The 18,598-nt window shown below is 44.3% G+C and overlaps 1 protein-coding gene and 1 long non-coding RNA gene across 3 annotated transcripts in view; one reads left to right on the plus strand and one right to left on the minus strand.

The window, feature by feature from the left end:
• The window catches only part of LOC139041682 (uncharacterized), an 82,447-nt gene that overhangs the window by 52,986 nt on the left and 10,863 nt on the right, over nucleotides 1–18,598 (plus strand). The window contains exon 3 of the long non-coding RNA XR_011497329.1: nucleotides 15,863–15,995. This is a non-coding gene — a long non-coding RNA (uncharacterized lncRNA). The remainder of the gene's footprint in view (nucleotides 1–15,862; nucleotides 15,996–18,598) is intronic.
• LOC106822271 (solute carrier family 28 member 3) overlaps nucleotides 1–18,598 on the minus strand; it is a 78,060-nt gene that overhangs the window by 23,477 nt on the left and 35,985 nt on the right. For both annotated transcript variants that reach the window (XM_070495624.1, XM_044756679.2), the window contains exons 3-8: nucleotides 12,133–12,231; nucleotides 7,976–8,058; nucleotides 4,714–4,805; nucleotides 3,109–3,298; nucleotides 1,871–2,015; nucleotides 512–625 (exon numbers count right to left, since the gene is read on the minus strand). In XM_070495624.1, the coding sequence (XP_070351725.1) occupies nucleotides 512–625; nucleotides 1,871–2,015; nucleotides 3,109–3,298; nucleotides 4,714–4,805; nucleotides 7,976–8,058; nucleotides 12,133–12,231 (723 nt within the window). The remainder of the gene's footprint in view (nucleotides 1–511; nucleotides 626–1,870; nucleotides 2,016–3,108; nucleotides 3,299–4,713; nucleotides 4,806–7,975; nucleotides 8,059–12,132; nucleotides 12,232–18,598) is intronic.

Below are 18,598 nucleotides of genomic sequence, written 5' to 3' on the forward strand. Positions count from 1 at the left end.
AAGCGGTGCCATGTCTGCACCCAGGATCCGAACTGGCGAACCCTGGGTCACTGAAGCTGAACATGCACACTTAACCACTGCACCACAGTCCGGCCCCCATCCAGCATTTCTAACATTCAATCTGACTCTAGGGTGATGAAGAGTAACTTAGGTGTGGCAATTTGCTCCAGAAGCAATAGATGGCACATAGGTGGCACTGCCGACCACTAGATGCAAAGAGAGTCTGTCTCTCTGTTTGTGGAACCGTCTTAGAAGTGTGACACCCCTTGGGCAGGATGAAGGGGGCAATCGGGATAGGGGAGAGATGTAGTGGATGGTATGGGTGAGGGGCAACAATAATATCAATAACCTGGACAGATTAACATTTTCCACATAAAATTATTTGTCTAACTCATGCTATGAAGTTACAATTTGGGTCAACTCATGGAGATAAATAAACCTATTTCTGACATATCATATTCACATGTTGAAAGCACTATAAAAGTAAGATGTTCTTTTGAACCCAACTTACCTGAACTTGTTTGCCCAACCACTGAAAAGCCACAAGTCCAGGGCCAGTCCTTAGTATTATGAGCCCAAGAAGAAACTGTAACCCAATTCCCCAAAAGACAGGCCTCCAGCGAACCTATGCGGAAAGATGGAGAGAGACGTATCTTATTAGAGGGTGAATGCTGACCTCAGCATAAACGCCCAGAGGATCACTGTTTCCTCAGAAGCTTCTCACATGTGGCCTGTGACCCACCTTCTCTGGGAGGCCCAAGCAGTCATGAGCAGAGAGTCCCTTGATAGGCTAATATGCAGAAATCTCAGGGTGGTATTCCCTCTTTCTAAACCTGAGTTTGAAGCCTTCAGTCTCAGGGGAGTATGTAATCATTATGTCATGATAAAACAACTTAGACCCAAAGAGTAGTCTTACCAGGGCCATAAGGAGGAAGGATCTAGCCTTGATGGTCATGCTGTCAATATTCAATACATATAATTATATGCCCTGTCTAGAAGATGGAGAGGCAGAACATGACTTCTCTGTGTGTCCTAGGTTTGTTGATCTGACAAACTGTAAGTGAATTAAGTGAAAGAAATTCCACCCTCTCTAGGGGCTTGCATTTCACTGTAAAGCAGCCAGTTATCTCTAACGCAGACCCAGGGAGAGCAGAGTCATGGACATTCAGCTGCTTTCATTTTTTGTGCAGAGAAGAGTGGCCTGCAAAGAACTATGGGATTGGAGGCATAGAACACAGCAGAGATGTTCACAGGGCAAAGAATTTGGATCATATTAGGTGACTTTGGTCTCTGACTCATGCCTTCTTTTGAGGGGTCAACCTTTTAGCCAGTAAAATCTTCCAGGATTTGCCATTATGAGTCATTTGTGAACAACTGATTTCTCAGAATTCCTGCCCATGTATTGGGTTACTGACTGACAGAACAAGGATGAGAAGGGAATTTAATGTGAACAAAACTGTTTAAGGACAAAGTTTTGGAGTAAAATAGCCAAAATTGCAAATGGAAATTTGATGCACTGCAGAATCCCATGGTAGAATATTAGATTATTTACTGGCCTGGGGAAATCTGGATCAAAATGGATGAGTTTTCTTTGAATGTGTGTTTGATGGGGAGAGGAGGGGACACAAGTAGAAGTTGGACTTGACAACACAGAACATCTCACTGATTGTGTGACTGGAAAATCACTGAGAATGAACAATGAGAAAGTGACAGTTCTATGAAAGTAGAAGCGCCCCCTAGGCACTCAAAATATCATAGCAAGGTAAGAAAAATACTGAATAAGTTAAATTCTCTTGCACTCATTATTTAGAGCAATTTACACATGAGAAAAAAGAGGGAAAAACCCAAAAAGCATCAATTTGATACTTACTTTGGTTGGGTGCTTGGAAAATAGAAACATCAGGATAACGTACATTATGAGCCCACCAAAGGACACCAGCTGCCGTTGGCCCAGTTTGGCGGTGTCAAAGATCAGCCAGAAAATAACTCCCAGGATCAGAGAGCTCCAAATCACCCTGAGAGAACCAGAAAGGGGGCATCGTTTGTTGTATTCATGGCATTGTTTGTAGCATTCAAGTGCTAACTTGAAAATCTTAATCAGGCTTAAACTAACAAACAAAGAATATTAAGAGTAACAGGCTCTGGTGCCAGAAGTTATGCTTCTAGAAACTGCAACAGACCCTCTTTTGTTGTGGCTATAAAGGGAAATAGACAAAACATTAAGCAATGTGTCCCCCTCATTCCACAGCCCTTGGGCCCTTCAAGAACATCTAAAGGGGTCGGAGAGAAGAAAGGATGTTTGGAGAGAAGTCTGGTGATTTCTTTGAGAGATCTACAGGGAGTCTCACCTCCAATTTGGAAGATGAGAGAGGCATTACCTTCTTCCCTTTAAGGGAGAACTTGAAATGCATTCTCTGCAGTTGGGGGACCTCACCGGAGCCCCAGAGAGCCAAGTCGGACTTTACGGTAGATTCAACTCCCTGGGAAAGCAGGTGGGCCTGACAAGGCTGACTCATGGCTTGGATGGCAGAACCAGAAAGGGTGCTGTGTTGGGATTGCACAATCCTGGTTTATTAGGCCAAGGATGTGTGAAGGTTCCTGGTAGATCCCAGGTGGGCCATGCTGGGGAGAATGGGCCCTGGGTCCTACCCAGCAGGGCCACCTGGAGGGAGAGGAGGTCCCACAGAGAGAGGCTGCGAGAAACACCCTGAGTGGTCACCTGCAGGTCACAGGCTCCTGTAGGAGAGAGTTGGCTTTAGTAATACACAGACCCTTCCTCCCAAAGAGGCCAGCTTCATGCCTAGAGGAGAGGGTCACCTCCCCAAGTGAGAACCACCCCATCCTTTGGACAACATCTTATCACTTAGTGGAATTTGCAATTAAGGCAGTTTGTAGGGACATTTGAACACATTTCAAATGAGTCCTCACCTTATCCAGGCCTTGATTTCCTGTTTGTAAAAGGAAGGCATTTTAGCAGATTATTCCCTAGGTTGTCTCTAGCTTCAATATCCCATAAATGACGAAGCAATTTCAGAACACAGTTTTGGAAGAGTGTTCAAAAGGACAAAGATCGCTCTCAACAGCAGTAAGAGAACCAACTGCATTTACCACTTCAGCCAGAACCAATGGCTGTCCAGAAACCTTCTGCCAGGAGACAGGAGCTCTTCGATTCGATGCTCATATTTGGCCATAAAGTGATCCCAGACCACAAAGAAGATGGCAGCCACGGTGATCACGAAGAGAGGAAGGGCTCGGTGAAAGTTGAGGGCACACGCGGCAATCACCACAGCCAGGTAACCTGCCGGGAATCAGACACAGATGGGGCCCATCAGCACCAACTGGAGACCAGCCACAGCACCAATCGGCTCAGCAAAGGGGAGGTTCAGGCAAGGGAGCATTGAAGGTGGGAGTGGTTTTGATAGGGCTGTGGGCTCCTCTGATTATAAGTAGTGGATTTTGGGGGCTTCTGTTGTTTTTCCAGGCAAGTCCTAACAGTCTCACCATGAACGCTAGGAGGACAGTGTGCTAGGTCTTTTTCTCTCATAGAACCTTCTGAGTGCTCGAATCCTGATGCTTCATCACTGGGCCTCTCACTCAGTACTAACCACTTTTTTCTGGCATTCAGACTCGGCAGGTGAGCTTCCATCAGAGAAAGGCCAGGAGTTGAAGCCACCACTGACTAAAGGTATTGATTCTCCTGGTTTGCAGCTCAGATTTGGCCTAAGCTTGAGTAGGAAAACAGGCCCACCAACAATCTCTAAGTGTCCCGGGATCTCTACAGGAAAGGGGAAGGGGTGCGGCAATTACCAAGGGGGCTGCTTTTGAAGAAGAGGTTGTAGGATAAGAACAACAGGGTTTCCTGCTAAAGGTCAGCAAACATGGTCCGAGGTTAAATCTGGCTGCCACGTGCTTTGTAGGTGGCCAGTACAGCTGTATTCGTATGTTTGTATTTGTCTTCTACAAATAAAGTCTCATGGGAACACAGCCACACTGTCTGTGCACTTTTGTCCCATAAGGCAGAGTTATGTGGGTTTTGTCATATGACGTGTAAAGCCTGAGACACCATCTGGCCAGGAACACAGAAAGTTTATGGCTGTTCCCTGTTCCTGCAGTGTGACCGCCAGCAGACCCACTGACCTCGGGGTACAGCAGTCTTGGCTTAACGTCTCTGGACTTGGGTGGGAGGGTCCCATCTTAGAGACAGGAGTGCTCTTTAAAATGGGCTACAGAGCTCTTTGCTTGGGAGGGAACAAAACTGGAGACCTACTTATCTGTGAGGACAGTGTGGTCCCGCCTTCAGGCAAGGGGAGCGGGCTCCCTGACCCCAGGCTCCTCTTCGTGTTGTGTTTATGTAGAGTATTAATTGCTTATATTTCCCCTGCCATTAGGTCTCTGCCTTGTGATTACTGTCATGTTTTCCACTTACCTGGATGTGATGAACCAACCCTCAAATCCACACCATGGTCACAAAGGCCACAGGAGTAGGGGACCTAAAAAGTTAGCTGCTGCTACAAAAACTGGACAGGGAACCGCTCTGCACAGGTGTCCCACACTGAGACAACCCACTCGGGGGCTTCCTGGTTGATTCTCTCCCTCTCTGGATGATTCCGTGAGGTCCAGGGCAGGGGGGAGACTTATTTTCTTTCCACAGAAACCTCATATTTTGAGGATCCACAAAAAGAGACACTCGATTCCATCCCCTTTGTTATTTACCTGCTAATAAGATGCCCCAGAAGATGTACCGAAAGGTGGTTTTGTGTTTTTGATAAAAATCCCGAATCATACCATACTTCCTTTCCAGATACCTGTAAGAAGACAAAAGCAAAAATGCAGGCAGAAGTCAACACCAAAATCATGAACTAAACTGGCAGCTAAGGCTGGATGGGGCTTTGAACATCAAGCAAGCAAACAATCAAACTCATGAGTGTGTGTTCTACAATATAGAAACGGGAAACTCCTTTCATTCTAGACTAAAAGCAGCCGTGGCTTGGATCTGCCTTTGCTGAATGGATGGGATTTGCTGAACTGCATGTGCCAGCCCTTGAGGGGTTACAGAGATGAGAAAACGTGCTCCTGGAAATGGAGCAGGGGAGATGGAGAACTAACCAAAAGCTGAAAATAAATCATAGGACGAGGGTGTTTGTCACTGGACTATGAGGGCCTCCATTAGCTTTTAAGCCACTGTCATTAAATGTTGATTTAAAAAAAAATAAAAATCCAATGAACTGTCATCCCTTCTGGTTCGACAAAGTTTGGCTAAGAGGGTGGTTCCCTGTCCTCGCTCACCATACTTTTTAGTGGGAGGCTGACAGACTTCACTGGGTGCTTGAAATGTAAAGTAGGATTTTGTGCATCTGAGAGCTATTAACCAGTATGTTGTAATATAGCTTTCTCAGAAAGTTCTGGAATTTTTGGCATGTCTTTGTTTCTGTCTGGAGATTTATTATGGGGTGGTAAGTGGTGTGGGAGCAATGTTTGCATCTGATCACTTCGTCTGGGGAGGAAGGTGTCCACCCATAAGTGAGTGTGAAGAGGCCACTTGGCCGTACCCACAACGATTGTCCTCTACTTCTCCTGGGATGCTCCCGGTCCCCTCCACACCTGTTCTGAGAAATGGCTTCCCTGCAGGTGCCTTTTTCCTCAATGACACATCTAAGAGAAGCCTCTCCTTCTCCTGCTTGAGGCTGGACAGCATTTCTAAAACAAGCACTTCTCGTCCAGTATAGGAAGATTCCCAATCTCCAGGACTGCACAGGACCCTGGCCCTAGCTGGGACTGCCCCTCCCCTTTGTTAAGGCCTCCAGTCCCCTCCTTCCCACAGTCAGGCCCACATGTCCAGGTCTCAGCTCCCTTCAGGTTTCAGGGCACAGCTCAGTCCTTTGCTTCTATGAAGGCTTCTTGCATCTGCTCAGGCAGAGGCATCCTCTGCGCTTTCTTCCGACTGTCTTCTCTGATTGTGTTTTCTTATGGAGCCTTGACTGACTACAACTTCCTGGAAAATGGATGTCTGTGAGCCCTACAGCATCAGCATCTGGGACACTGAGGATGCTTGACAGGCATTTGTCGAATTACTGGATGCATGCAATGGGAGTGTACATTGCTTTTCTGGAACAGTATTTGACAGCTGTGGGTTGGGACCCTGTAGTGGGTTGTGAAGTCACACAGGGCATGATAACCCTCATTAAAAGGGAGAAGAGGACATCTCAGAGTGTATCACACACAGAGTGATGGTAGATATAGTTCATGAAACTTTTGTCATTATCATGTGTGAATCTGTACTGAGAATTAGAAACACTGTTCTAGAAGACATTGAAGGAATATAAATGTGTAAAGACTAAGTTTTTCATGGTCTAATTTAGGAAAGGCTGGTGATGCATTATCCTCAGTCATGGACATAGTGTTAACAAGTAGCAGTGGTGAGGGCAACATTTAATAGGGCGCGTCCACCTGCTTTAGGGTGGATGTATCAGATTTCTTAATTGCAGGGAATGTGTGTACATTACAGCAAGCTGACACTGCGTAAAATAAAATAGCTAGAAATAGACGCTTAGGCATTTGGTTTTCTAGGCTGAACACCTCCCAGTCTCCTGGGGGTTGTTTCTATCCCGTTGACATTGGTGAAACCTGAGTGCCTCTGACCACCCAAGAGAATCTCTCAGCCCCCAGCGTCAGAGACTCAGAAAGTAAAGTGAAGGATGAAACTAAGCTCAACTTTCTGAAGTAGTAAATATTCTTTTTTTTTTCTTTTAAAGATTGGCCCTGAGCTAACATCTGTTGCCAGTCTTTCTTTTTCTTCTCCCCAAAGCCCGCCAGTACATAAATGTATATTCTACTTGTAGGTCCTTCCAGTTCTGCTATGTGAGGTGCTGCCTCAATGTGGCCTGATGAGCAGTGCCATGTCTGCACCCAGGATCCGAACCGGTGAAACCCTGGGCCACCGAAGTGGAGCGTGCGAACTTAACCACTCAGCCACGGGGTCAGCCCCTGAGGTGGTAAATATTCTTGATGGTGTATATGTGATAAGAAAGTTCAATCCTAATTCTGACCAACTCCAGAGATATCTTCCGATACATAAAAACAAAGTTCCTCAGAGACTTAGGAATTAATCAAATTTAAATAGGAGTTTAGAATATTGACAAATACTTCAGTGTTATGATAGAGTACCAGACAGTCTTGGACTAGGAATCAGAAGCCGAAGTTGTAAGTTAGCTTTGTTCCACTCTAGCTGACTAACCTTGGGTAAAGTCACTTCTCTGAGCTTCACTTTCCTCATCCAAAAACTAAAGACAATAATTTGCCTCTCTCACCTAATGGGTGATCAGGACCTGGAATACCTTCAGGGCACTAAGAGCAAGTTTGTCGGGATTTAGAATGGATTGGGTTTTGAGAAATCAATTGCTTATTGATTGACACTGGGAAGGTGAATTAACTACTTTGTATGGACTGCAGTAATTAGTTGGTAATTTACACCTTTAATTAGAAGATTGTCTGGATATTGGGTTCCAGGGCATCAGCAGTTTTTTTTTCTGAAAATGGTGTTGGGTGAGTAGTGGGGAGGGGGGATTGGTGATGGTGACCATCTCTGATAAATCATAATAAATGTTAAAAATTAGATGAAGATGTGGGGCCAGCCCCATATATGATGGCGGAGTGGTTACGGTTGTGCACTCTGCTTCAGTGGCAAGGGGTTTGCCAGTTCAGATCCTGGGCACGGACCTACACATCACTCATCAAGCCATGCTGTGGCGGCGACCCAGGTAGAAAAATTAGAATGACCTACAACTAGGATATGCAGCTATGTACTGGGGCTTTGGGGAGGGAAGAAAAAGAGGCATATTGGCAACAGATGTTAGCTTAGGGCCAATATTCCTCAACAACAACAACAAAAAGAAACCCTTCAAAAAAATTAGATGAGGATAAAACAACCACTCTGTTTAGGAGGTAGGTGTGGTTATTTCTCTGTTGAAACCTGTACCCTTTTGGATGTGTCTCTTGGTCATCCTTTGCATCTTCTTTGTTTCTTGGAGAATCCAGCTCAATGGTGACCTGCTCTTCATCCTGGAAATAAAATAGTGGAGCAGAGATGGAATAATGAGAATCTTGGGCATAATGGGCCCTGATCTCTTTTGCTCAGAATTTTGGCAAAGAACTTTTAAAAGGCCCTTTTAAATCATTATGCAAGAAGATGGCTCCTACCATCTACTGCAGAGATATTTTTTTCCCCTTGTCACAAAAAATCCAGATCACACATCTCTTCCTTTATTTCCAAAGGAGCCGTTGGTATTATCTCCTTTTCCTTAGGAACAGGCTCATACCTCTGTATTTTGCTCTTGCCTTTACCGTAATCATTCACCCACTGCTCTGTTTTCAGGCAGGTGCTAACTGTGTAAATCTCTGTTTATACTCTGCCAGCCCCAGTTTCCAAAGGACTGAGATGAAGGGGAGCAATATTTGCCACCCCAAAATGTGTCTCTTCAACATGAGAATTATTTTAGGCTGACTTTTTTTTTTTTTTGAGGAAGATTAGCCCTGAGCTAACATCTGTTGCCAATCCTCCTCTTTTTGCTGAAGAAGACTGACCTTGAGCTAACATCCGTACCCATCTTCCTCTACTTTATATGTGGGAGGCCGGCCACAGCATGGCTTGCCAAGTGGTGCCATGTGTGCACCCGGGATCCGAACCAGTGAACCCTGGGCCACCAAAGCAGAACGTGCGAACTTAACCACTGCTCTACTGGGCCAGGCCCTAGGCTGACTATTTTTAAGAAACAAAAAACTCAGAAAGTTTTTCTTGTTACCTCCTCCTTAACTGCCTAAAACAATTCAGATAAGAATACCTGTCTCAGGAAGCTATCACCTTGGCATAATATGAACTAGATGATACACGGGGAGGAACCTAGAAAAGCCTGTTTGTTGGGCTCCCTCTGTGTTCTTCTGTTTCTGCATGGCCAAATGAACACTTGTTTTCCAAATATTTGCTTCTTTTCACCTACCTGTGAATTGCCTTCCTTCCCTTTGAAGTCCCTGACTTTCCTCACCCCTAACATCTTCTTTTGTCTTTAACTGAAGATGCTATTTGAGGTGGCAGCTTTGGCCATTTTGGAAAGTTACTCAGTTTTCCTGGGTTTCTCTCATGTATGCATGTTATTAAACTTCGTCAGATTTTTCTCCTGCTCATCTGTCTCATGTCAATTTAATTCTTAGACCTGCCAGAAGAACCTAGAAGGGTAGAGGAAAATTTCTTCCTCTTCTGCAGAGACCAAGGCTGGTTTTATTTTCCTGGCAGCCTAAGCCTTGGTCTATAGATGTGAACACTAGCTCAGAATCTTCAAGAGCTAATAAACTCCCCTTGGGAACTAGAGTTCTGCTATAAGTCAGGCTAAAGGGAACTATTTCCCTTACTCTGCTAGCCCTTGCTCTGATTAACTGAGTGAAGTGGATACCTGGGCCATTTTTCATGGACAAATTTCCAGATACTGTTTGAGCTCCTAAATATCCATGATCCATAGTACTCTTGGGATGGCCAGAGGATTTCCTCCCTCCCTTCATTCTGCAATAATGCCTCCCATAGGTCCAGCTATTGTAAGCAATGGCAAGGGGACGTGGGGAGGAAGTATGTGGATGTGGAGCAGTTTTGAACATGCTCTAAGAGGTATAATGCCAAATTTCAGCTTTAGTTTTCTGTCATATCCCATGAGGCCTTTGATTCTCTGTACCTCAATAAATGAGTCACTAGTATGTCTCTGAGCTGAAGGGATCCTCAAAGATGACATAGCCCTTCGATGCCAAACTCCATTATACTTCTGACTTAGACAGCCTTCATTTTTCTCCCTGGGCCTTGGGAACTAGGAAGGCGAGGTGACAATTGCAAGAGAGACCAGCTGAGTCCAAGCTGCAGCTGCTAAGGTCGGGGGTGAACACAAGCCTTATTCATTTTTTCCTGAACATTTAGCTTGGTCAATAGTCAAAGTTTGGTAAATTTTTTTTTTTTCTGCTTTATCTTCCCAAACCCCCCGTACATAGTTGTATATCTTAGTTGCAGGTCCCTCTAGTTGTGGGATGTGGGACGCCGCCTCAACATGGCCTGATGAGCGGTGCCATGTCTGCGCCCACAATCCGAACCCTGGGCCGCTGCAGCGGAGTGCACAAACTTAACCACTGGGCCACGGAGCCAGCCCTGGTAAATTTTTGATATAAATGATCATAATTATTATTTTCTTACAGAGAAATTACCAAGTTACCTACTATCTATGGAATTTCTAACGTTATTATTGTTTTCTTTTCTTTTTTCCCAACATTCTCATCTTTAAAACAAAACAAAACAACAACAACACCACCCCCTTCTTGACCCCACAGTCATGGACATCTGGCCCCTCCTTCCCTTCACAGCCAGACCACCTGAAAGAGTTGCCTTTACTTTTCGTGACCCGCTCCCTCACATCCTGCTCCCTCAGCCCCCTGCGATGGGGCTTCCACGGAGACGGCTTCTGCCAAGGTCACCCAAGGACCACTGTTGCCAAATCCAGCAGCTGCTCCTCAGTCTTCATGCTTCCGTTTATGATAGTAAAGTATCTAATTTTTGTTTTTGATTTTTTTGTGAAACAATATTAAACAAACAAAAAGAAGACTTTCTTTTTTAGAGCAGTTTTACGTTCACAGCAAAACTGAGTGGAAAAGAGATTTCCCATATATCCACTGCCCTCACACATGCATAGTCACCACCCCCCCCCCCATTATCAATGTCTCCCACTAGATTGGTACATTTATTGCAATTGATGAACCTACATTGACACATCATTATCATCCAAAGCCCACAGTTTACATTAGGGTTCACTCTTGGTGTCGTACATTCTATGGGTTTGGACAAACGTTTAATGACATGTATCCACCATTATAGCATCACAAAGGGTAGTTTCACTGCCCTAAAAGTCCTCTTAGTCATCCCTCCCTCTTCTCTTGGTAACCACTGGTCTTTTTACCATCTCCACAGTTTTGCCTTTTCCAGAATGTTGTATAGTTGGAATCATACAGTGTGTAGCCATTTCAGATGGCTTCTTTTACTTAGTAATACACATTTAATGTTCCCCCATGTCTTTTCATGACTTGACAGCTCATTTGTTTTTAGTGCTGAAGAATATTCCATTGCCTGGATGTACCACAGTTCATTTATCACTCAACTACTGAAGGATGTCTTGGTTGCTTCCAAGTTTTGGCAACTATGAGTAAAGCTGCTATAAACATCCATGTGCAGGTTTTGTGTGGACAGAAGCATTGTTTTCTCTTTTTCTCTTGAATAATATTTAGTGAAATGGACGCTTTTTAAACTATATGAAGTGAAATAGATAGTAATAATGTGTATAACATGATCCCAATATAGGTAACATGTGCGTGTGGTTGTATATTTGCATTGAAAGGCCATATTCCAAGATGGTAGGCACTAAGTTTTTTCTGGAATTACAGGTCATGTTTTTGTCTTCCAAATTTCACTGCAATAATTTTCCAAATTTTCTACTTCAAACAAGTTATTCTTTTTTATCATATGAAAACTCTCCCAATAAATAGCTCAAGAGTAGGCACCCAGAATTACTTAAAAAAAAAAGGATGAGCTGCGTGGATAATTTGTTTGCTTTTTAGCAGCAGAATGCTTTCTTCAAAGGAGATTCCACCCAGAATTCAATATATAAAAAAAATAAAAGTGGTGTTGTGAAAGAATGCCTTAGCCTGCTCTGTAAACTTAGGTGTCACTGAGGAACCCTAGGGTGTGATGGACAGTTTTAGAACCATGTCTTAGAAGCTTTCTCGTCTGCCTCATTTACCTTAAAACTGAGATGCTTTTGTTAAGACAGTGCCTTCGGCCTTAGGATGGAGCTTGGGATTCGTAATAGTGAGGTGTCAGAGGAAGCCTGCGTACCCTCCCCATTGGAGAACTCTGAGGACAGGTGTGTAAACACAAAATCTTTGTTCAGGCCTGTGTGTTTTCTTCATGACTCTGCCTTACACACTCTAATGACGATTTAATTCATTCCTCCCAGTGCCAGCTGAGCGCCATGCTTTCTGTCCCTGTAGCTCTCAGGTGCTTGTTGCACAGCGGTTCCCATGATAATGGATTCACTCACCGCCCTCCTCCCCTACCTGTTTGGCCTTTCCGTGCCCTCTGTTCTGCACAGCTCTGCTCCTCAGTGAGCTGTCGTTTCCTGATGTGTTCTGGTTTTCACGAAAGTCTTCTTCATTCTAAGAAAAAAGGACAGATTACAAAAATAAAATGTCAGAACCAAAAAACAAATGTTTTTTTCAATGAGTGACACCTAGAAAACTTCTGAGGAGTGGGACGGCAAAGACGAGGAGTTTAGATGAGTTGGCTGGTTAAAGAAAGAACCAGTGAATCTTGGCTCATGAAGACATACAGATGATTTTTGTTTTGTTTTGTTCTGATAGAAAGATTGGTGTGGTCCAGCTTGAGGCAGAGAGCAAGGAGGACAAGTGCCCTCGTCCAGACCATGGGACTTTCTAATCAGCACTGCTGCGACCAGGGGGCAGGTTTCCAGTCTCCTTTCCATCACATCACACAGGCTTTCAACTGATAAAATAAAACAAAATATAGTAAACCCTAGGCCAGTAATTTTATTCTTAGGTGTTGGATTTATGGTGTGTTAAAATGTGCTGTGTTTGGTTTAAAGCAGTCTCTGGTAGTATGAGCACAGGGGAAATGCCTCCTCTTGTGAGGCTGGTTTTACTTTGAGGAACTGAGTGAGGTGTGCTCTGGGAGGGGTGTGCTGACCCCCAGCTGCTGTTTCCAGATGTGACAAACGCCTGGATCATTTCTCTTTTAACTTCTTTTGGAGGGGGGTCCAATTCTTCTCCCATCTCATCCCAGCTTGCCTTTTTATAAGATACTTTTTACATGGCAACAGATAGACACATGGTGTCAAGTGGGTCCCTATCTCTTTTCAGGAAATGTCCCCTGCTAGCTCTGTCAGCTGTGACCTTGTCTTTGAAAAAAGAACAAGAATATGACTTGATTTTAACTTTAGGTCTCTGACTGGCCCCAAGGATCTAGACAAAATTACAGTTCCAACTTGTGATGCATTTTCCATTTATTGAAAGACAAGAGTGTGTAAGTGTGAATAAAATCTAACTTCGAGCACACTCATGATTTGTGTATAAATGTCTTGTTGCCAAACTGCCCTTTTGTGTTACAGTTGATTACATCTTCCTTTAGGTATAGTTCCTTGCATGTGGCAGACACGAACAATTACTGTTGAATTAATGAACCATAGTGATTTTAATTATGCACTAACTGGTACAGCAGTGTAATACCTCTAGGAACTTGGTATACAGATATGGCAGGGAGGGACAATATGTACAGTATGGAAAGATGACAAAGTGTTGCTAATTGCTGAAGCTGGCTCATGGATGCTTAGAGACTCATTTACTAGTCTTACTTTCATGGATGCCGAAAATATCCTTAATAAAAAGTCAACAATAAAATGCAGAGTAAATTGGTAGAAAAACAGGACACAGGTAGCTGAAGTGGCTTGTCCTCAGGGTCCCTAATTACATGTGTAATGAAATGTAAGTGGAAGTGGAGCCCTGAGTGGGGCAGCTCAGGGACGCTCCTGAGGAGACGGCTGGTGGGTGCTCTTTGTCCCTCTCCTCCTTTCCTCCATCCTGCAGCCTGGTGTGTGGAGGGTCCCAGCTGGGCCATGAGCACAAGGGCCTGGTCCTGCTGATGTCAGAGTGGTGAGTTGGGGGGACTTGAGTCCTGAAAACCTTGAGCAGTGCTTCCCCTCCAGCTCTCTCCTTCCTACTGCCTGACTTGTATCTGCAGGAAACAGACTCCTCTTTTGCTACTTTTGGATTTTGCTATTATTTCACCTGGATTGATATAATATTTAGTAGGTACAAGACACTGGGTTAAACCCTTTAAAAATTCTGTGTTTGACCCTAAGAGGCCTGTGAGGTGGGTACTGTGATCTCCATTTTACAGATGAAGAAACTAAGGCAAAGGTAAGTAATCTCTTGACTCAACTGCACAACCGGGAATGGCTGAGATGGGATCTGAACTCGGACCTCAACCGCAGACTGCATCGTGCCTGTGGTGTTTGGCCCTTGGGAGTGTCTAGGCGCATAGTAGTGCACCTAAAGGTTAAACTCCCTTTCAGTGAAGCATACCTGATTTGAATTCTAGATATTAAAAGACAAGAGTAGAAATGACAGAGGTGCTGAGAGATTCCTGAAATGCTTGTGGCCACTTTTAAACTCTATTTGGGCTCTGGTGGTCATTTCTGAAGCCACAATACTGGCCCTCCCACCCAATAACTGGTTTTAGGTAGAGGCTATCCTTTAAATAACATGAGTGGGCACGCCTGCATCTGTGGACACGTCTTGTCTCCATGATTAGTCTGATGTTTGTTCTTCCAACTGTGTCTGTACCACTCACTCCATCTCTCCCTCCCCTTGTGGCCCTGATGGCAGCATGTGGCTTCCACGTCTCAGCTTTTGTGGCCATGCTTTCTCTGCTGCAGACTCAACATCACTGTGCCAGGGGAGCCCTTCTTCCATCTTCTTTGTAGAAACTGCTCTGGCCGGCATGCTCTGACTGTGGGACTGGCCTTGCTGAGGGGGCACAGCCTGGCTTTGAGGCCTGGGGCCAGAACAGACACCTTCACCCCAAGGAGACTTCCCTCCTGACCATTGGTTGGACGGAGATCGTGTAGGTTTATGGGAAGACGGGACTTGTCCAGCAGGCAAATGTGATGTTGACAAGGACCCTGAGGAGTCGCTGTGAAGATCTTTAACTGGTTCTAGAGCCTGACACTGACACAGTCTTCCTAGAAGCAGTCAATGTGGTGCATTGTGAGAAGGGGTGATGCCTGAAATGTCACCACAGATGTCAGAGTCCCAATGGCTGTGACAAAAGTGGGCATGTGATGATGTCAGTTGTACTGGGGACCATGTAAATCTCTATTGTAGATTTACACCCACTGGACTCTAAGCCGAGAAGCCAGAGACTCTGTCCCCCATTCTCTGCATAGCACAGTGCCAGGCATGAAGTGCTCAATAACCGTTTCTGAAAGGATGGGAAACGCATTCCTAGGGCCTGTTGAGCTGATTATAGAAGCAGCTAAAACAGTGACTCTGCAGCTGAGTACAGACCACACAGTACAGGACAGCTTTCTCTACTTCTCCAAGACAGTTCCCTTGTGTTCTAATATTCTAAGACTTCGGTACCTAAATCAAGGTGTCAGAAATACATCTCCACTTTCTGTTTTTCTGAGCTTCTTCAGTGATCTTTCTGTATCCATTTCTCTGGGCGCAGGATGGGACTAGACCAGAGCAACTGCCTCAAACAGTAACTTAAAATTCCAAAGTGCAACAGAAATAGGCCATAGGAAGAGCTCATCATAAACCTGAGGTGACTGCTTTTTGGAATATTGATAAATTATCTATATTATTTGGTGCTCCACTGTGACGAAAAGCTTGGGTTACATGGTCCTACCTGGGTTCAAATCCAGCCTTAATTTCTTGAGGCCTCATGCCTTTCTTCATGGGAATGTAGGATTCCTCACCTTCCTCATGGGGCTGTGGGGCTGTTCCAGGGCCACACATAGTGAGAGCTCATTGACCTCTCTGTTGATTGCATGGTTTACTTTACTACTCGCTTGCTTGTTCTGGAGCATTTGCAGTCACTTTGTTCTCTGTTGTTGAAATTTGGCTGGTGAAAGTGAACCTCTGTTTCGTGAATCTGATCTCTTCAACTGCTTGACATCATTCCTCTCTCCCTCCTTTTTGCTTTTTTTTACTTTATAATCTGCAAATGTCAGATCTTTTAAGGCCATTTCTCTACAATGTTTTCCTCCAGATTGCATGGGCTTTGCCTTGGAGTGACTGCATTTTCAGAGGCGGCATTCCTGAAGTCTTTGAGCTTCCCATGGCCCCGATCCTCCTGCTCCTGTAACTTCTGCCTCCAGTCCTGGGTTTAAGGAATCCTGAATGTGAGTTGTGGCCGCTGGCTAGACCGTTCCTCCCTGGGGTGTTCCTGCTTTTCCGGCTGGCCTGGGTGGGCTTATAGACCGAGAGTGAAGAGGAGCAGTGCTGTGGGAGGGAACCACCTGGTCAGCTTGAGGCTCACTGTCACACTTCCCTGGCACAATTCTCTGTCGCCCTGAGGGCTCTGAAGGGGCTTTGAATTGGTTACCGGGAGTCAGGGCTACAGAACACTGATGATCTTCTCCCCTTAGGATCCTTGTGAGCCAGAGGCAAAGGGAACCTCTAAGTCCAGGATGTGAGGGAAAGGGGAAAGAGGCCGAGCTCTGTGCCTGGAGGAGAAAAGTGAGAGGAAGTTCGTACACATCAGATTCACAAAATAAAGTGAGCACGCAAGTCCTCCTAGAATGTGGTTTCTCCGAGCTTGCTTGAGGAAAGCACTCGAAGAGGAACTTCAGCCAAACAAATGACAAATGAAGAAATTAGGGCAAAAGCAGTGACAGTGTGTGTTGAATCTATTCAATAATTTAAATCTAAAACAACTCCAGGAATTCTGATTCCAGAACAAATTGTAAACATAACCCCTGACAATGTAGAAACGATAATTGGAAAAGTACTTGAAGGAGAAGGAAGAGAGAATGTGGAAGGTACAGTAAGTAGACCAGTTTCCTTATCTTCCAACTTCTAGGAGCTGAAAGAGATTGTAAGTAATAGTGTTGAAGATAGAAAGGTAAACGCTCAAAGATACACATTCAGCTAAAATCAGGTGGTGGAAGAGAAGGGAAGAAAATAATGGAAGGTGGAAAATATGCTAATTTTGTGATTACCACTCATAATCTTGATCTCGTTATAAACAGAACAATTAAAACAAAACAATACAAGTCTTCAGAGGAAACCAAACAAAAATGAAGAACATGCAAACCACAGAGGGGAAAGACTTTTAAAAAGCACAACATGAAATATGGTGAGAGGAGCCAGGAACAGACGAGCACATCTGGCAAATCAACAGTGGATTTGATGGAGTCAGATGGAGCGACAACAGCACAGCCCTTGACTGAAGATGACTCAGACGGGTAAACCTGCCGTGGTCACGATCTCAACCAACCCGAATACAGGACCAGAAAAGCAACAAACACATCCAACAAGAGGCGGTGGTCAGGACACAATCTCACACTCCGAGAAGCAGGGCTCTCTACAGACAAACGGCATAGATGAACATAAAGGAAACACGAGAGAAATACCTAGAGACACATTTGGAAAGAGGCTGAGGGAAGCTTTAGGTCTGCGACAGATCAAGTGGGCAAGAGAAAGGATAAGGAAGACCAAGATAAATAACATGAATTTAGTGAACATCTATTGAACTCTATAACCCAAATAGAAAACATACTGTGGCCAAGACTGTTAGCTGTCCCCAGTGTCTCTTCTTCCTCGTTTCCTTTAGAAAGAGAGCCCTGAATTTTAGCAGAACGTAAGATTTCCCAGAATAAAGGCACATTTCCAAACCGCCCTGCGGCTGTGATTACGTTCTCCTCTGTGAAGGAAGCCCTGTGGAGCTTCTGGGAATGGTCCTAAAGCAGGACAACTGGTGGAGCCTATGGACCCTTTCAGAATGTTTTAAAATACATAAAATTAAATATATATGATTAAAAGGAAATCAATTATATCAAAATACAGTTATTAAAAGATTAAAATTAATTTGTGATAAAATAACATATATGCATCTTTATTAACACATTAAAAACACACACACAAAGAAATCCCCAACAAAGTCCAGTGGGAAGTTCTAACTACCTTAATTTCAATGCCATGGGTGTAAATTACATTTTGAGATATTTGCAACAGCTAAGAATTCTTTTTACTACTTGCATGTGTTAACTCCATGCAGTGAGGGTCCTTTTGCATCTTTCATGTCCATTTCAAACAAGCAGCTCCGCCTCCTCTTGGTCTGTGGAAGGAAGTGCCCCTTACCCCCTCAGGCCATGTGGAAGGCTCCCCTGCCCCTCCCCCACAAGAATGTATCTCTTAGTTATGAAGCAACTATAAATGGATACATCTGAGAGTATGGACCTTTTTTCTTATTTGAAATTGGATATCTTGGTTTTACTTCTGGATCCATTCATATTATCATCCAGTAAATCTATTAGTGGGGAAAATAAAATAATAGCCAAGAATATAGGCCTTAGCATGGTGTTCATATAGGTTCTTGAAATAAACAGCAGATGGGTGATGTTTAAGCATCTTGCAATTTTAATTGCCTCTGAGGCTGATGTCGTATGATTTTTCTAAAAGTGGTCATGTTTTCTTCAGAATTCATCAGAGTCCTGGGTTATATTTAGAAGATGAAATGCAGATTAGCTTCCAACGTTAATTCTGGTGCCAGAATAGACAGGCTCATGTAGGCTGGACATCAGTGGTTGCTGCATGACATGTCCACTTGGCGGCCCCACTCCATCTAGGCTGTAAGATGCAGCTGCCACGAAGGCCAATGCTTGGCCCCACTTCTGATTCTGGCAATCTGTTGGCTCTGAAAGCAGGAACCTAATTAAAAGCATTAATATGCTAAACTAAGGTCTCAATTTTATGCAAATGCCTACTTCATATATTGTCTGGG

The sequence above is a fragment of the Equus asinus genome, chromosome 23 (assembly GCF_041296235.1).
Source record: "Equus asinus isolate D_3611 breed Donkey chromosome 23, EquAss-T2T_v2, whole genome shotgun sequence".
NCBI classification, from domain to species: Eukaryota; Metazoa; Chordata; class Mammalia; order Perissodactyla; family Equidae; genus Equus; species Equus asinus.